The 27,163-nt window shown below is 37.8% G+C and overlaps 1 protein-coding gene across 2 annotated transcripts in view; it reads right to left on the bottom strand.

Annotated features, from left to right (window-relative positions):
• Nucleotides 1–1,380: 1,380 nt before the first annotated feature.
• The window catches only part of ramp1 (receptor activity modifying protein 1), a 95,286-nt gene continuing 69,503 nt past the window's right edge, over nt 1,381–27,163 (bottom strand). For both annotated transcript variants that reach the window (XM_047371510.1, XM_047371509.1), the window contains exon 3: nt 1,381–2,939. In XM_047371510.1, coding sequence (XP_047227466.1) covers nt 2,684–2,939 — 256 coding nt within the window. In that variant the 3' untranslated portion in view covers nt 1,381–2,683. The remainder of the gene's footprint in view (nt 2,940–27,163) is intronic.

Here is a 27,163-nt window from a genome sequence, read left to right as displayed (position 1 = left end):
AAGTCCTAAATATCAAGATTGGCACAATTAAACAGATTGAACATTTAGCCTGTTCCTGTGCTAAAACAAGATACTTAATTGGTCTTGATTCCCTCTTTGAATTAGACAGGTTTGACTTGAACTTTCCTTAAAATATGTCAGGAGTGAGTACAATGTTTTTCTTTCTGTCAGTGTGAGTATGACATTGAATTTTAATGATAAATCCAATTACATTTATGGAAAGAAAACATTAATAAAACATGCCAAAAAGTATATTCATGCTGCTAAAATGAACAGTTGTTGAGTTAGGTCATAAATTTCCTTAAAAGGGCATTTCCAGACTACTCCTTTGTGCTCCTTCTGGACGTAAAAGGGGAACCTCGGCACATAAACTGACTGCTGCTACAATAGCTGACAACACAAACAGCAGTGAAGAATCGGATATTTCTTTGGCTATATTTCAGTCACCATCACAGAGAGAAGTCGGAAGAAAGTCAGCTGTCTTCAGATGGCAGAACACAAGTGCTAATTCGACCAGAGCCTATTTTAGCGGGATGCCGGGGCACAGCCGGAGTCAATCTGCATAAATCATACCCCACCACCAGGAGACAGAACAAGCATCCAGATTTTCAAAATAATTCACTAAAAAAGAACTACATCTTGCTATATCAATAAATACCCGCATATATCTTTATATACAGTTGTTGAAATTAGATCAATTAGTTCAGTTAGTTGGTAGCACTTTGCCTTGCATCAAGAAGGTCCTCAGTTTGACTCCCGGCCGGGGGTCTATGTGCATGGGGTTTGCATGTTCTCCCCATGCATGCGTGGGTTCTCTCCAGGTTCTCCAGATTCCTCCCACACTCCAAAAACATGCCTCTTAGGCTAATTGGTCTCTCTAAATTGCCCCAAGGTGTGAATGAGTGTGTGCATGGTTGGTGTCTCTGTGTTGCCCTGTGATGGACTGGCAACCTGTCCAGGGTGTACCCTGCCTCTTGCCCATAAACCGCTGGAGATAGGCACCAGCTTCCACATGATTGTGTGCGGAAGAAGCGGGTACAGAAAATGGATGGATGGATGGATAGTTCAGTTACTGGGCTATATACATTAACTAATGTATTCTAAACTGAACAATTAAACATGAAATGCACCAAACTGAGCAACAAGTGTAGCTTCACTGCACTCAGTGTACTCATCCATTGTAGAACACACAGGAAAATATCTGGATGCATAAAATGAAACGTGAAGCAGTTCTAACTGGTTTAACTTCCACACATTGAGTTGTTTTGGACTTGCTACTGCCTTTATCACTGGCTTTTATTGCGCGATCTGCATATGGTTCTTGGAGCTCCTCTGGATGACTTTGGACTTACAACAAAATATGACTATTTTGTGCCACAGTTGTGTTTTATCACATCTTTAATCTTAACATAATGTCAATTATTGTCCAATTTCTTCAATATGAAGATATTTTCTTTTAATTTCTGAATTTGTGGGAGAAGTGTGTCACAGGCACTTTAACGTCCTGCTCTGTAAACATGGCTGCTGAGGTGCATTCACTGTGCGTCACCGTGATATGAATTCACAATTCATACTTAGTATTGCATGCTCTAAACCCCTTCTGTTATATTATCATAATAGAGTGTCACTGCTGTGTGTATTCAACACATAATTCAGACAATATATTGAACATTTCTTCACAATCAGAGATTTTAAAATCAATCAGTGAAAGTCATTCCAACAGAATATCATTTGTTTTATAACAAACATGGCTCTCTCTTTAGCTTGGCACAAAATACAAAGTGTGGGTGTATCTCAAAGTGTGTTTTGCTGAAAGGCAGGTTACAGATCAATGAATCTATAAAAGGAAAGAGGGCATTCCAAAATATCAACAATGAACAAGTTCATTCGGCACACTCTACTACACTGGGAGATCTTAAATCAATAGAAACCCAAGTTTCATGATTCACAAAATGTGCTTTGGGCATGGCCATGTTTAGTGGTGTTGTGCATTGGCTAACTTAGAGCAACCCACTACTTTGAATCGTTGTTTATCTGAAGTTGTGTTTTCCAAAGTCATCCTCCCACTGTTTTATCTATTCTTTTTTTAAACAATGTAGTTTTCATGGTAATGCAGTGGGTGCTCTTACAATGCAAACTGGGCCTTCATTCCTGTGGGTTGACCACCTTTTCCAAAATCTACTGCCTGTTACCTGAACTGAGCATGTGTTTCACCGTTCTCCCTAGTGCCCATCTTTATGATTCAGGGCACACTTGTAGTGTGGTTAAAATATAATAAATGCAACAGAATCACGACGCAATAATCACAAAACTGTACATACTGCACATAGTTTAGGTCTAGTGTATGTACACAGGTAATGTCCGTGGGTTTCCTTTTAGATATTGTATATTTGTTCCTTTGTGGAATTTTCTTGGTTGTTGAAAGCACTTGTAAAACTCTTCTATGAAGAAGAGCAACATCCTTTTTGAAGGAAAAAAAATGTTTTTATGTACAACATCCTATCACCAGTGACTATTCTGGTCAAGATCAGACTCAGGTGAGCATTTTCACATCTAACAAAAGCCTTCTCCCAAACACTATCACTCAAGAGTAATGTTTTCACTGAAGGTGAGGATAGTGTTACCTCAAACACAAAAAGTATCTTGAGTCTTGTGACCCCAACCCCCATTTTTTTCCCCTTTACTACACAATCCCCTCGCTGCGCTTGCTCCTCCACACCACCAGGGCTGTCATGAGGAGGGTGATCAGGATAGGAACAGCAATGAAAGGACCCAGAATGCGGTTTGGAGGGTCCTTGAGGCGTCGTCCAGACATTGAGCAGTCGTGGAAGTAGTGCCTGTGGACCTGGATGAAGAACTCGTCCACCATTCGGTTGGGCCAGTAGCACCCCATGTTCACCGTCCACAGGTACGTGCAGTTTGTAAGGTCTTCATATAGTCTGCAAGGTAAAGACACACAAAACAAACCAGAGTCACATATTTAAGAGAATAAACTAATTTCCTACCATCTGCTCTCTTAGAGCGCAGATACTATTTCCCAGGATTTATTTAAACTATAACTATCACTACAAGCTGAAGTTTGTCGTACCAAATTCAGAAAATTTCAGAGGTATGAACCATTTTTGCACAGTAAATGTTGTCAGATTTGCATTTTGGAATGACAGACTCTAATTAAAGACATTATTGAGAGGCAACAACAAACATCTTGTATATTTAATTTTGTGGCACTCATGCATATTTTTTAGAACTGCAATAGAATTAGCTCTAATGCAAATGGGCACTGCTTATGATTGGCTGTGGGTAAACTCATAGTTTAGAACCAGTAAATTATTAGTTTTCTGTCTGTTTAGGTTTATGTGAAATATAACATGTCTGAGGGAGAAAAGGAAGGTTTCCTTCTAACTCTAATATAAAATAAAAATTTTCATCTATAGGTTTGCAGTGCATTTATGTATTCCCCATTGATTGAACGAAGAGTCAATGACATGCAGTTGTCAATTAAGGGACAGTTTTGTATTTAAAGGATTCTTTGTCACATGTACACAGAGTGACTTATGTTAGCAATTAGCAGAACTGCTCATGTTAAATGCTTATCTTGCATCTTCATTATTTTGTATTCTGTCCCCACAAAGAAAGCTAGTTATCAAATATTACATCCACTCAAGTTCAGGTTGGCACTGGAAGCAACAGGTAGTCGTATATTCAGCTGTAAGCCTGCTGGCTGCAGATAGACACCTTTACAGGTAGCATGAAAAAAGATAAACATTAAATTTTGTACATTTTCATTTGAAGTTTCATGGAGTCTAAAAGTGATACCATATTAGAGATTTTTAATGTAGAGCACATTTATTATTTTAATTACATATAGAGAAATTCATACTTTTTTTTGTTTTTGTTTGTTTTTTGCTGAAAACATCTGTGTACTGCTGCTGGAAATTTGTTTAATGAGACCTCTGGGACCAGCCTGAAAAAGCTGCAGACTGTAAAAGCAGCCACTTTCTGAAATGCTTAACGTACCTTCAGGGAACGGCAGACTTGGGTTTTATTCCCTTTGAACGTGTCCTACAAGTGACTTCCATCATTAATATGTAATCCATCAGTTTCACTAATATTTCTTTAGCTAGGAATTTACAGTTTGACGTTTGATTTGAGCATCAAAGCTTATATTTAAAATGTTCTGGTAATGACTAACATCTTTTGATAATGCACCCCAGCAATAGATCACTCTTTGTGGAAGGACAGCTCAGGGCTGTTTGGCATGGCACCATCACAACAGAGCATCGTATGCAGCTTCAGGTTGCAAGTTCACTCCGTCTGGGTGTTTTTGTGTTTTGTATACTGTTTCCTTGAAGCTTAACAAATCAGTTGTGGAAGAGAGAGAGCGATAAAAAATAAATTCTGGTCCTGCTGCTGGTCTAATGAGCGCTGGAGTTTGAGGGGGTGTTTCCAAGTCACGAATGGAAAGAAGACTCAGCAGAGTCGAGACAGGAGGAATGAACAAAGAGCGATGCCCTTGGTTACCAGTTCACCCCATGTAGCTAAGGTTAGGATCAAATTCAACCTGACAGTGTGGCGCTTTGGCAAGTTTGCGCGTTTCTGTGTGTATTTGTGTTTTAACACACAGTTCACTGAGGGACTGGGTGTACTGCCCTATATAATTTGTGTCAAACACTCATTTTATTATGAAGTCTACTCCAGCAAAGGGAATTTGCCTTTATGACAGGAATCCATTATAGACAACTGGTTTAGACTTTGACCTACAGTCACATTTGCCAGGAGAGTTAGTACCTCTCGATTTCCTTTTAAATCAAATGGAGAGTACGACATGGCTTAAGCCAAAAAAATCTCCATCTGTACTTTAGCATTTATTGCTGATAAAATGTCAAAACAAACAATACAGGCATAAATAATTATAAAATATGCAACAAAAAAAAAGTATATATGGCCTACAGCTTGAATATGCATGTGTGGGTTCTCTTCGGGTACGCCCGGTTCTTGCATGTGCATGTTAGGTTAATTCATCTCTCTAAATTGCCATTGGGTATGTGTGTGGGTGTGTGTGTGTGTGGTTGCCTCAGTTGTACCCACTTTTATACCCAATGACCACTGAAGATAGGCTTCAGCCTCCTTGAACTTGCACAGAAAAGCAGATGAAGACAGTAGATGGAAGATCGTAGACAGTGGCTCAAATTTACCTCTACCTCTTCGATGTCAGCTGATTATGCTGCTTTTGTTCAAGACACAAGTTGCTAAAATGAATTTGCTGAGAAAATATTCAATTCAAAAATAATTGAAATATACTTTATTATTTCCAGAAGGAAATTAAATGTAGTAGCTCTCACTATCCAAGTTTTGTATATTGATAAATAGTTTTAGGCACCTGAACATTTGAGCAAATGGAGGTTCCGGTTGTATTTCTATCACCTCAGCTTGTACATTTTATGGAAAAGATAAGATGTTGATCTGTAAGGTTCTTAAAAGGTTTACAAATGAAGTGTAAAACATCACAGTCTCCAAATATGTTTTCCTCTTGGATCAGAGCTGTGACGGTCTGTTGAGGCTACTAATTGATGCAGGGGAGTTGTTGCTGTCTAGTTCTTCTCACTCATGTCACACAAGCGTTAGGTCCAAGTTCCTCTGGGTTCTCAGCTTTAATTCTCAAAGAGACATTTCTCCGGCCAACTTCACCAGACACATTTTAGTATTTGAAATAAATGTTGTGGAATAATGACACAAAATAGAGGAGTGAAGAAGCTGCATGTTTTCCACACTTCAAACCTTCTTTAAACGTAATGGGACAGATTTAATGAATTACAGGCAGTTATATAAATCAATCAGAGATAAAAAAAAAAAAGATCTTCTTAATAAATTATGGAATGAAATTGCCGGTATGGAGAGCTATGAACAGTACATCAGACCACATGTTGAAAACTGAACCTCCGCTTTAAAATGTAATCAGCAAAAACATTGTTAAAAAGAATTTAACATGTTAAAAAGTTCATCCTCATTTTATCTTTTGAGTTGTTCTTTTAGACACCGGAATATGTGGAGTACACAAGCTTAGTCTATGCATGGTATAAAGGACAACAATTTTAAATATCGGAAGCTTCTAAACGTGCATACTATTTCTAAACTGAAATAAATTAAAACACATGCAAATATTGTAAAACAAAAAACAAGCAAAAAAACATTTCAGTGCATAAAGACCCAAAACTAGAAAGACTGGGAATGATGCAAAGCAAAAAAAAAGAGCTGGCTTTAATAAATGTGGTTCATGTTTCCCCCCATGTAAAATACAGAGGGCAAAGGAATCTGAATGAGGCGGACAAACTGTGTCCTAAGTAGTTTGATCTGTTTACTGAAGAGCACAATGTGAATAATTAAAACCTGGATAATGAATAAATGAAAGAATCACACAGAAATAGCTCTCTGTTGACTGAAGAACTGACTCAGGACTGTTCCCTTATGGCGCTCAGGGACACTCACAAAGACAGCTAACCAAAGAGGACAAGTATGTCAGCGATGGATGTGAGATTTATGAAAAAATAACGATGCTTTATAAGGAGAAGCCCAGCATTTATCATTGCAAACTGCTGGTGTGTAGGGTTATTCACACAGACTGGCCACAGACATCGTGATCTTCTCTATTAAAGGTTCACGCTGCAGTTTCAACAAATAACTTACTCTCTGGCTTTCAATATGTCACATTTTTCCTCCTAAAAGACTGAAATGCCATTTGGGAAAAGCCTTTACAGAGAATAACCACACATTCTTCTTATTGTTTCTGATTCTGCCCTACCTGGAACCTCTGAGTCATAATAAATTTAAAAGCAGAATAAATTCAGCCGTGTTAAACCTCTGTTCATAATTACTGATATACCAACAAACATCTCTGGGGTCCTGCCATGCTGTTAGTCGGCGTTTAGACTGACTATCCCCGCGTAAAAAACACTGACGTCTCATGTTTTTTGCATGAAGCTGCTTTGACATCACAGCAGGTGTACTAATGTAGAGTAAAGGCACAAAATGTTAGAAAAACGGAATAAAACTGCAAAAAATGTTTTCCCAGCCAACCAACAACATGACATGTGTACAGATGAATTTATACCTGCAATAGATTTGGTTTGTAGGACCTCAAAGTTGCAAATACAGCTGCTTGTTTAATACTTTTAGGGTTTTACTCACTATGTGGCTTAATTTGCAGCCCAGCTTTTTGTTTTCTTGAAATTCGATGTAAATAAACAGTGAGCATTATTTCCATAATGCCTGCTAGGTACTTCAGCTTGTTCAACACCTCCCAAAATAAAGTATAAAATGCTGCCTTTCTCTCATTGTAAAGCTGTAGAATCCACCTTTTAGACAGGATGTCCTAAAAACTGACTTTTTTTAACACCAAGACAAAAGTGATGAGAAGTGATCAAGTAATGTTGAACTAAGATAAAAACATGTCAAACGATTATTTTACACCCACAACAAATGGTTAACCTGTAAATGAACATTATACTGTATTAGTTAACTGTTTTACTCACAAATTACAATGCAGATCCTGCAGTATCAGTTTTCTTAACAGTGAGTGATATTTTATCCCGAACAGTTTCTGCAGGTCAGCTGTAATGTTTTGCTTCAACATGGACTTACATTAGGCGAAGAAAGCTGCTTTAATAATCTGACATGTCACGTCATGACTCGACGCAAACTGCTACAGTTTTGAAATTTTAAACTTCTTTCTCCTGCTGATGATTTTTGAAGAGTTACATAAGCTCTTACCGTGTTTTGATATGACTTCCTGATAATTTGTTCTGTATCATATTTAACTGCAGTTCCAGTTGGGTGCAAAACTTACAAAAGTTGTTCTTCTGCTTCATAAACGTCCTTAAAGCCCCTACACAGAGCTAACAGAGCACAGTGCATATTATAACCAGAATTAGTATTTCATAATTTCACTGTAGGTTTCTGGAGAAATACACAACTACCCCAACAAAGTACCACAAACGCTTCTTTTTGGTGAGGTCGATGAGGTCCTGTGGGAAGTGGTCTGGGCAGCTTAAAGTGCAAGAGCATCCAGATCTCCTCTGACCTCTCCTGGACCGGAAACGCCCCTCGCCTGTTGAAGAAGGTACAACAACAGCTCTTCTTCATCTCCTCAGCTGCTTACAGATGTCTACAGGGCCACGGTGGAAAGCACTCTGTGTCTCAGCATGACAGTGTGGTGAGGGAACTGCACAGGAGAGGAAGGAAGTATCACGGGTTGTGAGGACAACACACAGGATTATGGGATGCCATCTGCCCGACATGGACTCTGTTTTATACTACACTTGGGGTAGTTGTGTATTTCTCCAGAAACCTACAGTGAAATTATGAAATATTAATTCTGGTTATAATATAGATAACCCTCTGATATAATCTGAAGAGATTGTGTTGTCACCTCTCATGGTTTTGGAGAAATAAATTCCTGAAAGTGGGACAAATGCATATAATGGTTGAGCATTTTGACAAGATATTTCTCCAAAACTGTACAGTAAAATATTAAATATTTATTCTTTTACATAAAACATGAATGTGAAAGTTGTAAAAATGTAATTAATATAAATGTTCTGTAGGTTACTTTTCTGTTTTCCTCTTATTTTCTCAACCGTTGCCAGGATCGGGATCCTTTCTGCTCCATTACCGTAAAGCACCTTGTGTGCCCGACGCTAATCTTTAAGAGAGAGCTAATGTCGGCTGGCGTGACCGCGTATTTCTGACTGTCGGCTCACTTTACCACAGTTTTCTTCTGTACAGTTGATGTCTCCTCACTGAAGCGACGCTGCAAGCCCTGCAGTTCGAGCAGATATTCAGAGGTGGAGGGGATCAGTCTGCGGCTTTAGTCAGTGCTAACCAATAGGGAAACGTCTTACAGCGTTCATCTTTAGGCCCCGCCCAGGATGTTCATGTTCCCAGAACTCAAAATTTGTTGAGTTCAACCAAAAACAGAGAGCGTCAAAACCAAAAAAGTGGGAGTCGTAACCAAAGATTTTTGACATGCGCAAATAAAAGTTTATGTTTTGCAAATAACTTTTTTCTCTTCGTGAGAAAACATTTGTCATTTTAATCAAAAAAAGTTTTTTCAAACTATTTTTTTTTTCCCCAAAATAAAATATTCCCTTTAAAAAAAAAAAAAAATTGTTACAACTCGGAAAGTTTTGATCACAACTTAATATTTTTTGATTGATATTAGTTTTTTGTTTGATTGAATAATATTGAGACAAATTAGCCTCCATAACTATAGCACATTCACATGTGTTTTTGTCAAGTAATGCTACATGAACTGAAATGAATACTGTCAGACTTAAAAAAGTTGGATCTCTTATGAATTAAATCAACAAACTCACCAGACAGCAACCTGTGAACAACTAAAAATTGGATTTTTATTTGTTCATGTTTATGTCAGTGTTAAAAAAAATGGGATTTTCTGCCTTCTGGAAAGGACAGAAACCTTCCAACAAGCCTTGTTATGTTTTTGGGAGCTTTGACAACATCAGTCCTCACGGGCGGTTCCCCTAATTATTTTTAATACCAGCGATATGCTGATGGTCCTTTTGTTTATTATAATAAAGAGAAACATCTGTTAAGATAAACCCTACAAGAAAAGTGGGTCAGGAGGCACAAGTATTTCAACAGGCGCAGGAACAGGAGGATTAAAGATTCATGTAACTTCTCACATAAATGCATATCAGCAAAGATTTTCCAGTTTCCAGTTTGTGTTCATGACCTGATATGACTGTTCTACTATTCATCACTGCTGAGGGGAACTACTTCCTGGTCGTCAGCCCAATTTATTCATTCCCTTAAACTACAGTGGTATATTTTGGAGTCTGAAATCAACCCGTTTACAAGCTACCTGACATAATTTATTGTTATTGTTGCTTTGTTTGGTTATAGTGAGTTCCAAATTTAATTTGATGTTAAAAGGGAGGGCTGACAACACAAGCTTCTTCAGGAGCAAAGAATAAAGCCGACAGTCGCTATTTGGTTAAAATTATGCTCTTAGGTTTTAAAGTAATCAATTTAAGTCTCAATCCCAAATATTTAAAGCATTTTTCTTTTGTATTTTAACATGAGCCAAATCATATCAAGAAATCACCTCAATGTTAAATAACTCAAACCTGTAAAAACTTACATGTATTACATGCATTTTTTCTAAGGTAAACAGCAGAAAATGAATAGAACTAAAATTATACTTTTCATTAAAGTCATACAAACTGTATTACAGGTCCTTCTCAAAATATTAGCATATTGTGATAAAGTTAATTATTTTCCATAATGTCATGATGAAAATTTAACATTCATATATTTTAGATTCATTGCACACTAACTGAAATATTTCAGGTCTTTTATTGTCTTAATACGGATGATTTTGGCATACAGCTCATGAAAACCCAAAATTCCTATCTCACAAAATTAGCATATCATTAAAAGGGTCTCTAAACGAGCTATGAACCTAATCATCTGAATCAACGAGTTAACTCTAAACACCTGCAAAAGATTCCTGAGGCCTTTAAAACTCCCAGCCTGGTTCATCACTTAAAACCCCAATCATGGGTAAGACTGCCGACCTGACTGCTGTCCAGAAGGCCACTATTGACACCCTCAAGCAAGAGGTTTAGACACAGAAAGAAATTTCTGAACAAATAGGCTGTTCCCAGAGTGCTGTACCAAGGCACCTCAGTGGGAAGTCTGTGGAAAGGAAAAAGTGTGGCAGAAAATGCTGCACAACGAGAAGAGGTGACCGGACCCTGAGGAAGATTGTGGAGAAGGGCCGATTCCAGACCTTGGGGGACCTGCGGAAGCAGTGGACTGAGTCTGGAGTAGAAACATCCAGAGCCACCGTGCACAGGCGTGTGCAGGAAATGGGCTACAGGTGCCGCATTCCCCAGATCAAGCCACTTTTGAACCATAAACAGCGGCAGAAGCGCCTGACCTGGGCTACAGAGAAGCAGCACTGGACTGTTGCTCAGTGGTCCAAAGTACTTTTTTCGGATGAAAGCAAATTCTGCATGTCATTCGGAAATCAATGTGCCAGAGTCTGGAGGAAGACTGGGGAGAAGGATGCCAGATGAAATGCCAGAAGTCCAGTGTCAAGTACCCACAGTCAGTGATGGTCTGGGGTGCCGTGTCAGCTGCTGGTGTTGGTCCACTGTGTTTTATCAAGGGCAGGGTCAATGCAGCTAGCTATCAGGAGATTTTGGAGCACTTCATGCTTCCATCTGCTGAAAAGCTTTATGGAGATGAAGATTTCATTTTTCAGCACGACCTGGCACCTGCTCACAGTGCCAAAACCACTGGTAAATGGTTTACTGACCATGGTATCACTGTGCTCAATTGGCCTGCCAACTCTCCTGACCTGAACCCCATAGAGAATCTGTGGGATATTGTGAAGAGAACGTTGAGAGACTCAAGACCCAACACTCTGGATGAGCTAAAGGCCGCTATCGAAGCATCCTGGGCCTCCATAAGACCTCAGCAGTGCCACAGGCTGATTGCCTCCATGCCACGCCGCATTGAAGCAGTCATTTCTGCCAAAGGATTCCCGACCAAGTATTGAGTGCATAACTGTACATGATTATTTGAAGGTTGACGTTTTTTGTATTAAAAACACTTTTCTTTTATTGATCGGATGAAATATGCTAATTTTGTGAGATAGGAATTTTGGGTTTTCATGAGCTATATGCCAAAATCATCCATATTAAGACAATAAAAGACCTGAAATATTTCAGTTAGTGTACAATGAATCTAAAATATATGAATGTTAAATTTTCATCATGACATTATGGAAAATAATGAACTTTATCACAATATGCTAATATTTTGAGAAGGACCTGTATTTAAAAGCTTTAAAGCCCCCAAACCTTAACTGGCACCATTGCACAACACATTATGTATCTGTGATTGGAGACGCAGTCACCAAGAGATGGAAATTAGTTTTAAACCTTTTAAAACAGATGTTTTTTTTTTTTACTGCTCTTAGTGAAGTAATGCATTGTCCTCCCTTTGGCATCTCGATACCAAACCAAAGGGTTGGTATCGAGAGATACAACTTTTTCCCCAGTCACTTTAATCCTGTTCTTACTCAATGAAAGAATGTCAGGCTTATTTACATTTTCTTGATGCTCCTCATGGTATTAATATATTCTGAGACATAGCTGTAGGAGGATATTTCAAACTCCACCACATGTTGTCCTGAATTTTATATTACACAGAGAAATAAGGTAGCAGATTCATACAGCAGGTTTGGCTTCAACACCTTCACTGCTGAACAAATACTGAATGGGATTCCTGCACAGGCCGCCATTTAATCCTATTTTTATTTTAATTTCCCCTTTTTATTTTGTGAAGAGCAAAGTATTATGTTAGTATGCAGTACCTTAGAAAAAGCATTCAAATATTGCACTTTTTCCTATTGTTACATTACAACCACAAACTTCAATGTACTTTAGTTGGATTTTACGTGATAGACTAACACAGAGTAGTATGTAATTGTGAAGTGGAAGGTAAATCTGAAAAGTGTGGCATGTGTTTGTTTTTAACAACCTTTAAATGAACTGCAGAGATCTAGAACTCATGTGGGAAAATCTGCTGACATGACAACTATAAGTCGTTCTCTCTGGCATAACGTGCTCTGGTCAGATGAGACCAAACTTAAAGCTTTTGACCTATATACAAATCTCTATGTGCAGTGCAAAACTAATGCTGCACATTACTCTTCACACACCATCACCACTGTGGAACATGGTTGGGCGCAGCATTATGCTATGGTCATTCTTTTCTTCAATAGGGATAGGCAAACTTTTCAGAGTTACTGTAAAAATGGATGGAGCTAAATACAGGCAAAACCTGTTAGGGGCTGCAAAAGACTTTAGAGTGTGGTGGAGTTTCACCTTCCAGCCAAACAACAACCCCAAACATACAGTCAGCTACAATGGAGAGGCTTAGATCAATGTGATACAGTGCATTAGTCCAGACCTAAATCTAATTGAGAATCTATGGAGAGATTTGGCTCTACAATTAAATAACTCAGGAATAGATAAATTAGATTATGTGTTCAGATAAGGCTCATTTGTCAGATTAAAAGTACCATATGAAACTAACAACCTTTAACCAGATATAAAACATACTTTTCATTAAGACCACATTTCTGTATGAAAAATGTTTTTTTGATTTGATGTAATATTCTAGTCCTAAATGTCATGTTTTTATTAGCTGACAGCAGAAGGTTATAATGATCAGAAATAAAGGCTTGAAAACACTGTGTGTGTCTGTGTGAAATTAATCTATATCTGTTTCTCTTAGTGAACTGGGTAACTGAAATCAATTACTCTTTCAATAATATTCTAATTTATTGAATATGACTATAATGCCACAATATACCTAAAAAAATGCTGATAACGCGTTATATATTATCTAAAGGGCCTGATGTTGAGTCCTCTTTGCATTGTCCTGAACTGCCTCACATTTCAACTGATACCATCTGTGCCAGGTCTGAAGAACATGCCTGTTCTTCAGACCTGGATAGTGCAAGTGCACCCCAGTTTGTGGTGTAATTTCAAACGACAGTCACTGCAGCTTTAATTGGAAGTGACTCTAAAACATCACTGACCTTCAAATTCCTGCTGCATCAGCAGATCTTTGTCAAATGATCTTTCTCTTTTTAGATTTGGTGTAGGTTACCAGTGTTCTGGTGTTTTTATGGTATGGGAACATTTTAGCATACAATGAGAAGGTTGGCTCTTTTCATGTCTACATGGAAGCTCCTCAAAAAAACATTCAATAGACATTAAAAACTCTAAGTGTTTAGTAAAAACATCAAAAAATCAGTTTGATACAATAAATAATTGTGCAGGTGAATCAGAAATCATCCCGCTGTCTGTATAATTTAGCATCGTTCCAGCTGTTTTGGCTGTTCATGCAATATTTGGATCTGCAATCTGTATACATTACTACAAGGCTTCCAACAGCCAACAGCACAAAACAGCATCATATTCCCTATTTTTGTTTAAGTGTTAGATTTCTGATTGTTTAAAATGTTCTAATTAAACTACTAATTTTGGATATTTGAAAAGTAGAAATAATCTTTTAATGCAGTTCGTGATGGCGTCAGAATTTGAATTCCTTGTTATTTAAGTTCTATGTTATTCATCCATCCGTCCGTCCATCCATCTAAATCATCTGCAAAAACAAAGGCCAGGCCCTGATGTTCCACACCTGACATGCTGCTATCCACGACTACACCTCAAGATCTTCATGAACACAAACAGGATTCCAATCTGAAAAGAAGTTTGACTTTGTGCCAAGAATATGGAGACAGCTCTGTAGGTAGGAACAGATTAAGCTGGAGGACATGGGGATGGCAGGACACCTTGCTGCTGGGACTATTGATTACATCACTGACCGGACACAGTACGTGAGGCTGCGCAGCTGTGAGTCAGAGGTGGTAGTCTGCAGCACTGGGGCCCAGCAGGGTACTGTCCTGTTACCATTTCTTTTCACCCTTTACTCCGCAGACTTCACCTACAACAAGGACAGCAGTCATCTCCAGAAGTTCTCTGATGACTCCGCCATTGTGGGCTGTGTGTCTGAAAGGGAACAAGCTAGAGTACCAGTTGGTCATCATGGACTTTGTGGACTGGTGTTAGCATAACCACCTTTGCTTAAACACCAGTAAGATGAAGGAGATGGTGATAGACTTCAGGAGAAAGACACCACTTCACTCACCAGTGAACACCCAGGGGGAGGACACTGAGACAGTTGACACTTTTACGTACCTGGGTGTTCACCTCAACAATAAACTAAACTGGTCCCATAACACCAACGCCTTGTACAAGAAGGGCTAGAGTCACCTCCAACTCCTGAGGAGACTGAGGTCCTTTGGAGTGTGCAGACATTTGCTTAGGACTTTTTATGACTCTGGTAGCCTCTGCCATCCTCTACGCTGTCGTCTGCTGGACCCCAGGAAGCACAGAGCGGGACAGGAAGAGACTGAACAAGCTGGTTAGGAGGGCCAGCTCTGTCCTGGGCTGCCCACTTGACTCTGTGGAGGTGGTGGGTAAGAGGAGGATCTTAGCCAAGCTCACATCCATCATGGACATAACCTCTCACCTACTGCACCAGACTGTAGAGGAGCTGAGCAGCTCCTTCAGTGGCCGACTGAGACACCCTCAGTGCAGGAAGGAGCGCTACCGCAGGTCCTTCATCCCCACCGCTGTCAGACTGTTTAATTCTAATGTATAGCAACTACTGCAACAACCTCTGTATTTATAAATAACTGAAATCGTTGTCACTTTAGCACAAATGACCTCAACTTTTCACTGTACATAAGTTATTTTATTTTATTTTATTCTATTATTACTACATGTTTTTGCACATTTACCTTGTTCTTCCTGAATTGCAATTTGTTTCCTATCTGCACCCTACTTGTGTGTTACTAAGAGCTGCTGTAACAAGTTCATTTCTCCATTGTGAGATCAATAAAGTCTATCTTATCTTATCTTATCTTATTAAACAGACCTTAGTCTGAATTTACAAACGTATGATTTCATGCTCATTAGCTATGATAACAAACCCTGTTTTAGAGCTTGGACAGGAAAAAATATAACATTTTAACAAATTCCCCCTTTTGGACTATCATGTTTTCATTACTTGCATCCACAGCAGAGAGAGTTTATCTATGGCTGCATAAAGAGATCAGTTTAAAGAATAAAAGCAGAGAACCATCCATCTGAAAGCAAGGAAATCCAGAAAGAAACTAGGCCAAACTGTCACTGCTGAACAAATCAATTCTGCTTACTACTGCAACTCTTTTCCTCTATGTATGTGTTGTGTGTCATTTTCCCTCCAACATTAAAACAAACTGATTAAATCCTCCATATGGTTTAAAGATGTTTTTTCATGTGATAAAGGAATTTTTTTTAAGTTTTGTTTTTATCTTAGTGTCCACTTCACACACAGTCACAATGATTTTTCTCAAAACAGTCAATATGATGTGAACTAATATCAGTTCTGAAATGAGCGCTAGTGCTTATTTTGGCTTTCTGTCTTGAATGTGTGTGTATATTAATGACTGAAGCTAATTTTATTTTGTTAACAGAGGCAGTAAATTTGTTTCTGTGAATGAATTATTGTGTTCCTGACTAAGCAGAGTGAGTTCAGATTTATAATTGGCTTGATAAATATTTATTCTTTCCAAATTCTCACTGTTGAACTAAATCCCAGTGTTTTATATAATAAACTGTAGTAACTGCTGTTGCTGCCCTCCAAAACACAAACAGAAGCCTCAAGATTTGCCAAAAACTCAGAAAGAACCAAACACATAAAGCATTTGTGGAAATTACGTTTAATTTCCATTTAGTAAGTGCAAAACAATTTAGAAACAACCTGAAGTTAAAACATACAGAGATGTTGAGACTTTGTCATCTTTTTAGAAACCAAGGGGATTGTAAATGTAGGATGGTTCCACCAGCCCTGTTGAGTCAATGTATGGGTTTGAACATATTTTAAGATTTTTCATGTTAACTCTGTGGTTTAAGTAGGACCTCATTTGGTTTAACATTGTCGTAGTTTGTAGATCATCATCTCAGAAATTGATCTTAATTTCCTCTGTCTGCTCAATTACCGATATGGTAACTTTGTGCTCATTTGTGTCCGTTTTTAGGAAACTGTGAGTGAAATGTAATTTATTTCATCTATCTAGTAAGCCTGAGTCACCCTCAAAGCTATATTTAGACCTCATTTGGACATGAGTCACATCCATTTGTAGCTGTGATATAGACCTACCTATCTCATCTAGTCCAAGACCAAGCAAAACTGTTTTAAGCGTAAATAAAATTAAAATTGTTGCCCTGTGATGGACTGGCGACTTGTCCAGGGTGTACCCTGCCTCTCGCCCAGACTGCTGGAGATAGGCACCAGCTCCCCCGCGACCCACTATGGAATAAGCGGTAGAAAATGACTGACTGACTGACTAAAATTAAAATCATAAGGTCCACAAAAACGTTTGTAAATCATGCAAAAGAGCCAGAAAGCATTAACCGACACTCAGAGAGCTTTATTTTTTATTCAGTATGAATGAATTTGATCCTTTATTCAGCTGTGTGGTAATAATATCAATGTGTGGGAAAAGACTTGCTATGTTTTTTGATTGGGAGTCAATTCAATTCAGTGTATTTATATAGCGCCAATTCACAACACATGTCGTCTCAAGGCACTTCACAACAGTCAGGTACATACATTCCAATTAATCCTAACCATTGAACAGTGCAGTCAGATTCAGTTATTTATTCAAATTGGATAAAAAGTTTTTCCATCTAAGGAAACCCAGCAGATTGCATCCAGTCAGTGACTTGCAGCATTCACTCCTCCTGGATGAGCATGTAGAGACAGTGGACAGTCACTGGTGTTGACTTTGCAGCAATCCCTCATACTGAGCATGCATGTAGCGACAGTGGAGAGGAAAACCTCCCTTTTAACAGGAAGAAACCTCCACCAGAACCAGGCTCAGTGTGAGCGGCCATCTGCCACGACCGACTGGGGGTTTGAGAGAACAGAGCAGAGACACAAAAAGAACAAAGAAGCACTGATCTAGGAGTACTTTCTATGGGAAGGAAAAGTAAATGTTAATGGATGTAGCTCCTTTAGTCGTTTCACCTAGAAAGAAAGAACAGATAAACTCTGAGCCAGTTTTCAAGGTTAGAGTCTGAAAGAGAGCACATATAATTAGTCACAGTAAAAGCTCAGTCAATCACCATGTCTAGGAGAGAGAAAGGGTTAAATACTAAAAGACAGGGCCATGTGGATCATTGGTAGAGGGTGAGCATTAAGTTGTTGCTGGCAGAAGCTTGGATGATTCCCCTCTCCAGAAAGGTGTCACAGGTAGATACAGAGTCAGACCAGGTGTAGCTTCTAGGAAGAGAAAAGAGAGAACAAGGTTAAAAGCTGAAATGACAGCAAATAATGCAAAATTAGAGAGTAGTGTGAGAAATGGAGAGAATAATGGCTAATCTGATGTCATTAGTAATTCTGTTGATGGCAACAACTCATATTTTAATCTAAAGTCTCTTTAAACATTCAAGCTGTACAACTTTGACCTGTTTTCTTGATATCACCGGAGACAAAGTTCTGTTCAATCTTTATAAAAATAAAATTGTCATTTGAAGAGCATGAGTTGTAATTTTCTAAAGAGAACAGAGGAGCATCTCCGTAACTCAGTTTATTAGTAAGACAGAGGTGAGGCAGTGCTGGCAGAATATCTCTGAGGGAATTCACAAATGGGAGTTTAATTTGTTGTCGTAAAAGAAAGTCAACAGTTCACCTACACATCAGGTGTCCTGGACTGATGTATTATTTGCACAAATCAGGACACACTATTTTTATGCTTAACAGATCTACATTTTGTCTTCTAATATGTCTCAAAACAATTTTAAACATAGAAAAACACCTCAGTTTTAAATCAGATATGTAAATGTGAATTTTAGCCTATAGGTCTATGAACCAATTTGACTTAACTTTTTTTATCTATTATATTCATTTCAGCTACGCAGGGTTGTGCATACGTATGTTCAACCTTGAACTTGTTTAGCCTCTGATACCCGCAGAAAGCATGAATATCCAAGGAAAAATATGGTATTATTGAAAGGTTTATTGTGTTTATGTTTAACTATACTATATTATTGTTAATGATAAAGTTGTAACACAAAGAGGTAAAATAAAAAATAAAACGTTCCACAGTAAAGGGTGTAAAATTGTAAAGAAAACATTAATTTCTTTTCCAGTCAGTCGTAAAACAAATGTTGGTATTTATGTGAAAATTGATTACAAGACAAAGGCTCTATTAAGGAAAAAAAAAAACAACTTTACATTAAACGCCACCAGATACAGTATTAAATTAGATTGAAACAATGGAGAAAGGACTGCACATTGTGCTAAAGGCCTTCATATTAGGAGTTAACACTATAAACATGGAGGATTAAAAAGATTTAGACTTTGAGCTAGGAGGGATTATGTTATTCTGTGTTTCCTTAAGGATTAAAGAAAGAAGGAATGCAGCTTTGGAATAGCAGGACTGTATAGATATGGTAAGGAATGTGTTTAAGGAAAACTGATATTTTTAAAGTAAAAATAAGTTGCTGGTTTTCAGTAATAACTAAATATTAAAAAGTTGAAGTTGTCTATCAATCCATTTATATGTATTCCTCTGATCCTTGTCCTAATTTTATCAGAGATTTATTGCATAACAGTTCCTAGTGTGTAGCAGTCTGGGAAAAGCTGGATATTATCCAGTCATTAGTTATAAAAACACACAGCAATCCATTTCTAATCACCGAGTAATCAGCCTCTCAATTCATACAGCTCCACAGAGACGAGGCGTCTGTAAGCTTTCAACACTACTTAGCTCACTTGATGTTCTCTGGCCTGGCTTCCAGAGCAACCTGATGCGAATTCACTCACCAAAAGGGTTTTAAAATGATTCAAGACGGCTGACAGCATGCATGACTGATGGACCAAAATAACCCTTAACAATAATACAGCCTGAAAAGCGTGTGTATAACAAAGAAGTGGAGCTATTTTTAAACAGAGAGCCTGGAGTAGTGAGCAGTTCAGACAGAGGCCAAATACAGGTTAGACTCACAATTAGTATCACTATGTTCTAAGCCTGTAGCCTATGCTACCATGTTGACTCCAGATTTGAAGAAATGCTGGTCACCTGACCAATATATTAGCCCACAAGGCCAGAAAACCCATTAAAACATTCTTGGGATATTTAGATTGCCAGTGAAAAGCTTGGAACAATCTATAATACAGAGTTAAAATAGGTACCGGTACATAACATTTTTCAAAGTCAATATATTTCTATTGGGCCTATTGGCATGAGCTTCCCACCTAATGTTGGTAACAACCCAATTAATCCACACATATTTTCAAATCAAATAGTATGAAATGACACAGGGATTAAGTACTGAACCATTTATTGGAATTTATTTAATAGTTTGCAGAAAATGCTAAGTAGTAATGGGGACGCTGTGCCGGTCCGTTGTGGTGAAGAGAGAGCTGAGCCAAAAAGCAAAGCTCTCGATTTACCGGTCGGTCTACATTCCTACCTTCACCTATGGCCATGAACTTTGGGTCATGACCGAAAGAACAAGATCCCGGATACAAGCGGCTGAAATGAGCTTCATCTGCAGGGTGGCCGGGCACTCCCTTAGAGATAGGGTGAGGAGCTCGGCCATCCGGGAGGAGCTTGGAGTAGAGCCGCTGCTCCTCCACATCAAGAGGAGCCAGCTAAGGTGGCTCGGGCATTTTTACCAGATGCCTCCTGGATGCTCTAGCCACGTCCCACCAGGAGGAGGCCCAGGACACGCTGGGGGGACTATGTCTCTCGGCTGGCCTGGGAACGCCTTGGGCTACCCCTGGAGGAGGTGTCTGGGGAGAGGGACGTCTGGGTGTCTCTACTGAGTCTGCTGCCCACACGACCCGGTCCCGGATAAAGGGGAAGACGATGAGTACGAGTACGAGTTTGCAGAAAATGTGTGTTGACACCTTCAAGGTGTTTCCTGTATGGAGAAATCAGACCCGTACAAGGTTCATGCGGGACTAACCCATCCTTTCAGACTAATGGTCCTCAGAGCTGGAAAGTTCTGGGGAAAGTTCTTCCTCTGATTTTCTAATCTTCTCATAGGTTTTAGATTGGATTTAAGTCGGGTGATTAACTGGGCATTTTGTAGCGGCTTTATTTTCTTTCTCTGATTCCAACTGAGAGTCTCCTCAGCTGTGTGTTTGGGATCAATGTCTTGCTGAAACGCCTACTGCGTGTTTTACCTTCAGATTCTTATCAGGAATGTCCTGGTACAAATCTCAGTTCATCCTTCCTTCAGCTTTTTGAAGTTTGCCAGTATGATATGCAAAACCACTACCCCCCATCCTCCATGTTCCCACCTCCAAACTGCATTGTTAGTGCGGTGTTTTTAGGGTGTGTGTGCAGTGTCATTCCTCCTCTAAACACTGTGTGTGCAATGACACTCAAAGAGTTAAATGTTGACCTCATCTGACCAGACTATATTCCGTCAGTATTTCATTGACTTGTCAAATGAGCTTCAACATGCTTTTTCTCTAGCAGTGAACTGTTGCACAGTGGGCATGCAAAGACGTCATTGCAACTAGATGCATTTAATCATTTCCTTGGCTGAATTATGGTGAAATGATGATCTTTCCACTTCCAGATGTTGGAATAGTGGTCACTGGAAAATTCAGAGATTTAAAAATACATCTGAAACCAATATCATCAACAGATTCTACAACAATAAGGTTTCAAAGGTCTTGAAAGAGCGATGACCAGGTTCTTTTTCTGATTATAAAGTGACTGTTACCCTGGACATTAGGAACTGTTCTTTAGGCCATCAATTAGGACAAAACCAGCCGTTTAGAATTAGCACTGATAGAGAGCAGGATTGCCTTAATAATACTGAAGAATACTTTGTGTTTTTACACATAATTTATAGACTAATGTGCTTGGATTTTTTGTATGTGTGAATTTCTTGTATAGTTACCATTTGGTGTAAATGTCATGTAAAGCTTTCCTCTAGAAATATATTAAATAAGAAAAAACATACGTTTGGGTATAATGCAATAAACAAAATAAGCTGTCCACATATATATATATATGCCTCATGATCTTTAATTCCTAAAAGTGTTTGACTTCCACACTTCTGGTAATATCATCAGCTTCATGAGGTTATCACCTAGACACGCTTTTAAATGGTAATTAGTGCACTGTTGTATTGCTCTTGCATCTTATACTGCTCTATATTTACTCTCACTCACTTAAAACTGTGCACATATATTTATATGATATTGTAGATATGTTTATACTGTTTAATTTGTATTGTATTGCACCGACTACGCCAAAACAAATTCCTTGTATGTCCAAAAACGTACTTGGCAATAAAGCTTTACTGATTCTGATTCTGATTCTGATTCTGATTCTTGATTAATCTCAGATTTAATGATAAGATAAACTCCAAATACACACACACACATTGTATTAAAAGTCACTTAACTCACCATCTCAACCATCAAATGTTAAGATGAAACTGGCTCTCATGACAATTGCCTCAGGACATTGAAATGAAAAATTATCTCTGCTGCAGAAAAGAAATTCATGTATGGAAATAATATATTAGATCAAAGCTAGCATGAATTCAAGAAGACATATTGGAACGTCAACTGTTCAGTAGAGACTGCCAAAATTTGGCTTTCATGGTCCCTTCTCCTCCAAGGAAAGCACTGCTAAGGAAGATGGACAGGAAGAAAATAACAACTGCATCAGGTGACCATATATAAGAGGATCTGTACTTAAATTGGCAAGCACCAAAGATGTGGTCTAGATGTAAAGTGCAGTGAAATCATAGAAAAGTCATGATCTCCTCATAAATGAGCAATCACAGAAATTAAATGCTCAATATAAAACACTATATTTGTGTTCATGCAGGAATCATTGAACGCAGACTGTAGTCGTTTTAGCCCCAATCATGGTCACAACTAAAAATATGAAGAAATTTGACTGTTTGTTTGTGTTTACATGCCAGTGTTCAGTCTATTTTTCTAATGCATCATCATACATCATTTAATCTCAATGTCTGTGGAAGGAAATGATTGAGAAAAAGTCCAAGTCCATTCCACTCATCCACCATCTTCTGCTTATCTGAGATCGGGTCATGGGAGTAACAGGTCCAAGAGGGATAAAGTCAAAGTGAAAAATACAATGGGACTTGGAAGAGAAATAACAAAAGCATTCCAAATATAATAGGAATATATAAAAATGTTAATAAATCTGGAAAAAATACATTGATTAAAACAATTTATAAAAAATCGATTTTATTATTAAAGTTAATAATTTTAAGTTATCTTTATTTCTCCCCTAGTTTTTACGTACATGAATTTATTATCACAATTGCTAATTTTAGTAATTATTTCTATTATTATGCATTGCTGGAACTTAAATAGTAAACATTCTGTTGAACTGCGCTGTAATTCCAGACTGGGTGGAAGCCAAGCACATCGATCTAATAATGCACTAGACGTTTTCAGGTAAACCTACAGAAGAGTGAAGTGATAGGGCGCTACAGATGGCCTATTTAAAGCAACAACATTTACTCTTTTTTTATTTTACTTTTATTTATGCAAGCAAATCTCATTTTTAGGGGTGCCCCGTTTTAAAAAGACACACAAAACCACAATTTTTGAAAACATATTGTAGTCAGTACAATTCTTACATATAATTAACTGACAAAATACAACTTACTTAAAAGATATTTAATGCATAGAAATGCTGTTTTTTCTGCGCTCTTCAGTAGAAATGTCACACCTTAGCATCTTAGTTTGATTGATTTAAGAACTGTTTTAATTGGTAATTAACTAATTAGAAAATTATATTTATAAAACTTAAACTGGTTATATTTCGAGGCTTTGACCTAAAACATTTAAAACCACAAATGTTAAACATATTTATTTTAGAGTATTTAAACGTTTTGTCAAGTTTTATTTTCAGCATTTTAAGCATTGCAAACAAGAAAATTCATACAAATATTTAGACAAAATTGAAATCTCTCTTAGACATATTTGCAGATGGAGTTTTGGACTTTTAAAAGACCAAAACCAGATTAAAGACTCTTCTACATGGGAACCCAGAAGTTAGTTCTTCTAATATAGAACAAACAGTAGATAGAAAATGTAAACATGTATTGTTTTCCTGCGAAATTGTGAGAATATACTGTATATATAATGTTCTATGTTCCATTTTGACAAAAAAAAACAACCCTTGAAGGAAGAAGACAAGACTCTAGGTAGAGATCTTACCCATACATCTCAGCAAGCTCGTAAAATAACGATAGTTGCGGGTCTTGAGTTGTGTCTCATTAACCTAACCAACCCATCTATCAAACCGACATGTTTACCATCCTGCATCCCTACTCAGAGGCTAAAAGGTTGAAGGATCATTTCTCTCAGTTTTATCTTTATTTTCAATTCGTAATAGCTTTACTGTCTACTGATGTGATTTTGGAGAGTAGAGAAGCTAATCCTAATTACACTTAGATGGCTTTTGGGGGAGTCATGGTTAATTTTAAGCCACTATGGTCACTGAAATTAATTGGAGATTCTTATTCAAGTTATGTGTCAGTCAGAGTTGCTGCAGAGAAAATAATTCAGATCTTTTAATTTAGGGTGAGATCAGATGTGCACTGTTTTTTCAGAAGTATTCATAACCTTTGAACCTTTTGCTGAGTTATTTTAATGGGATTTAATGTGCTAGAACTACACAACGTAGTGTGTAATAACTATGAAGTGGAAGAAAAATCATAGATAGATTTTATATTATTTTAAAACTATGATCTAAAAAGTGTGAAATGCATGCAGGTATTCACCCCACCTAAATCAATATTTTAGAGACCCACCTTTTACTGCAGTTAGCTGCAATTCTGTTTGCCAGAGATTCTCAATTGGACTTAGGTCAGAGCTTTGACTAGGCCATCTTAACACATGGATATGCCTAAATCCAAACATTGTAGCTCTGACTGTATATTTAGGGTTGTTGAGTCGCTGGAAGGTGAAGTCTCAAGTCTTTTGCTGGCTCTCACTGGATTACACCTAGGATTCTATTTAGCTCCATCCATCTTTCCGTCAACTCTCACCACCTTTCCCATACAAAAATGTCCCAACAGCATGATGCTGCCTCCACCATGTTTCACCACAGGGACGGAAAGTTCAGGGTGTTGCATAGTTTGCTTTCTGCCACACATATCGTTTTGAGTGTAAGCCAAAACGTTCAGCTTTGGTTTCACCTGACTAGGGAACCTTCTTCTACATGTTCACTATGTGCCTTAATAAGTATAAGGTGAAATGATTAATTTAGGAGGCGATAAGATATGCCTGTGCTGGATGAAATAGCTTGCTTGGCTTTAAAAAGCAACTACCCAGGTTCAGACTAAATCCTCTCTGCGTAGGTAATGACCTGCACTACAGTGGGCGTTGTGTGTGATATTAAGTCCTTTCTTTGACCTCACATAGGCTCCAGAGCACAAATTGTAGTGAGAGTTTGAGTTGCTGAATGAAAAAAGTCAGGATGGAAGTGATATAAGCAAAAGGAAATAAAATAAAGTTAAAAAAAACAAACTTGTATAACAAAATGTTGCTTACTTTACTCCTCCGCTTGTTTTATGTTATGAAACTGGTTCTGTTTAGTAACCTGAGCTACATATGTTTGATCATAATTATCAGTCGGGCCATGACCTGATTAATCAGAACACACTCTTAAATATCAAATGAGATTTGACAGTGGCACTTTATGAAAAAGGAAAACAAATCATTTTCATGCTGTTACCCATTTGCATCCATAATTATACGTATTATTAAGTTTGCATTTTGTAGCTTTTTGTGATGGGATCTTAAGACGAGAATCAAAGTCAGCGTTTTAAAAATCTTAAAGTGTTTAAAATTTACAATGGGTCTATCAACATGTTGGAATATAATCAGGCTCAATGGACATGGCAACATGTTACACAGCAGGAAAGTTATGTCTTTCCATCTGCCTCCTATTCGCAACAGCAGAGGTGTCATATTTTCCATCTGCAAAATGTTTTGGTCTGTGCTCACAGACAGAAATGATTTGTTTCCTCTCTTCTCTTGATTTAATTTACACAAATTGAGCCACGGATGAATAAAAAAACAAGTTTCTCTTAAAAATAGATGTAGAAAATGTAAAAGTGAAAAGTGTTTAACATTGCCTCAATTTATTTTTACGATTTCTTGGCTAATGATAGAATTTGTGTCTGACTTCCAGTGATGAAAAAGTGGCTACCATCTGTTTGTCAGTCTCACTTCTTCATACAGTTTTTGTAAAATTAACTACAAAAGCTCAACAGTGCACACCACATTAAATCACATGGCTGCACATCCTTTTGCTATTGTTAACATATCAGTCAGCAAATACTAGTATCTAGATAAATACTAATGTTTGACTTTGACTATAAATCGTTACAGACACAAAACGAGTGATGAGTGCACGGAGTTGAAAATCTAAATCTTAGTGGGAGTCAATACGTTATTTTTTTTCCAAATGTACATTAAACAGCAGTTTGAAGTCAGCATTTGATAAAGCTAACCTGAGGATGGTTTTGAAATAATATAAAACAAGTAGCTGAATAACAATATTTCTTTGGGGATTTGTGAAATGTTTGTGACATATGTGATGACCTGGCAATTAATGGGAGCGGTTCCACATTCTCTGTTACTACTCCAAAAGTCACCGTCGATGGTTCCGCTCTCCGTCGTACTCCGTCAAATTACCGAACAAGTCCAATTTTCTGTTCTGTTCTGGTCTGTCTGGCTCCGGCCGGGTTAAGTTCCACAATTTCAATCGCAGCAAACAGGAAAAAGAACGGCAACAGCATCCGGTTTGTCAAAGTTGATAGGAGAAAATAGAGATCGTTAACCACTAAAATAAAGTTAACCGTTTTGTTTAAATATTGGATATGAACCACTCTTTTCGCACCAAATAAGGAATCAGGTTTGTCATTTAAACATTCAATTTGAAACATGGTAATCCTCTCCAAATAGATTTGTATCCTGCTTGTAGTTATGATGCTAAATAAACAACTTAACTGCATTTGCTTTTCCAATGGTCTATTTTTTGGTGGTAGCCGCAAAAACACAATGTCTAATTATATATAGATCAATACATTTAGATTTTATTCTGAAAAGCTTAAATCTCGTAACTCGTACCTCTCGCGCATGCTCAACAGAGTTACGGCGGATGTAGTAGCCGTTGCTTTTCACGGATTCACGGAGGCGGTCTGGAATGGAACGGACACGTACAGGAGTGGAGGACGTGGAATCTGGGGTTAATGTTTGAGTTCAAATTAGAAAATAAAAATTATTTAATCACACTACTGTGATATTTATTTATTCAATCATTCAATCACACAATTGTAACATAAATGGATATTATATGGTATCCCTAATTGAAGAATTAAAAGTTCTAGAAGACATTTATGACTTGAACAGGCAGGTAAAATTTTCTTTAACCAAATTATGTTGAAGGTTTAAATGAGCAATAATATGCATAACATGTTGACTAAAG

The sequence above is a fragment of the Girardinichthys multiradiatus genome, chromosome 7 (genome assembly GCF_021462225.1).
Source record: "Girardinichthys multiradiatus isolate DD_20200921_A chromosome 7, DD_fGirMul_XY1, whole genome shotgun sequence".
In the NCBI taxonomy this organism is placed as follows: Eukaryota; Metazoa; Chordata; class Actinopteri; order Cyprinodontiformes; family Goodeidae; genus Girardinichthys; species Girardinichthys multiradiatus.
The sequence above is the reverse complement of the archived record's forward strand: the minus strand, read 5'-3'. Positions and strand labels throughout refer to the sequence as shown.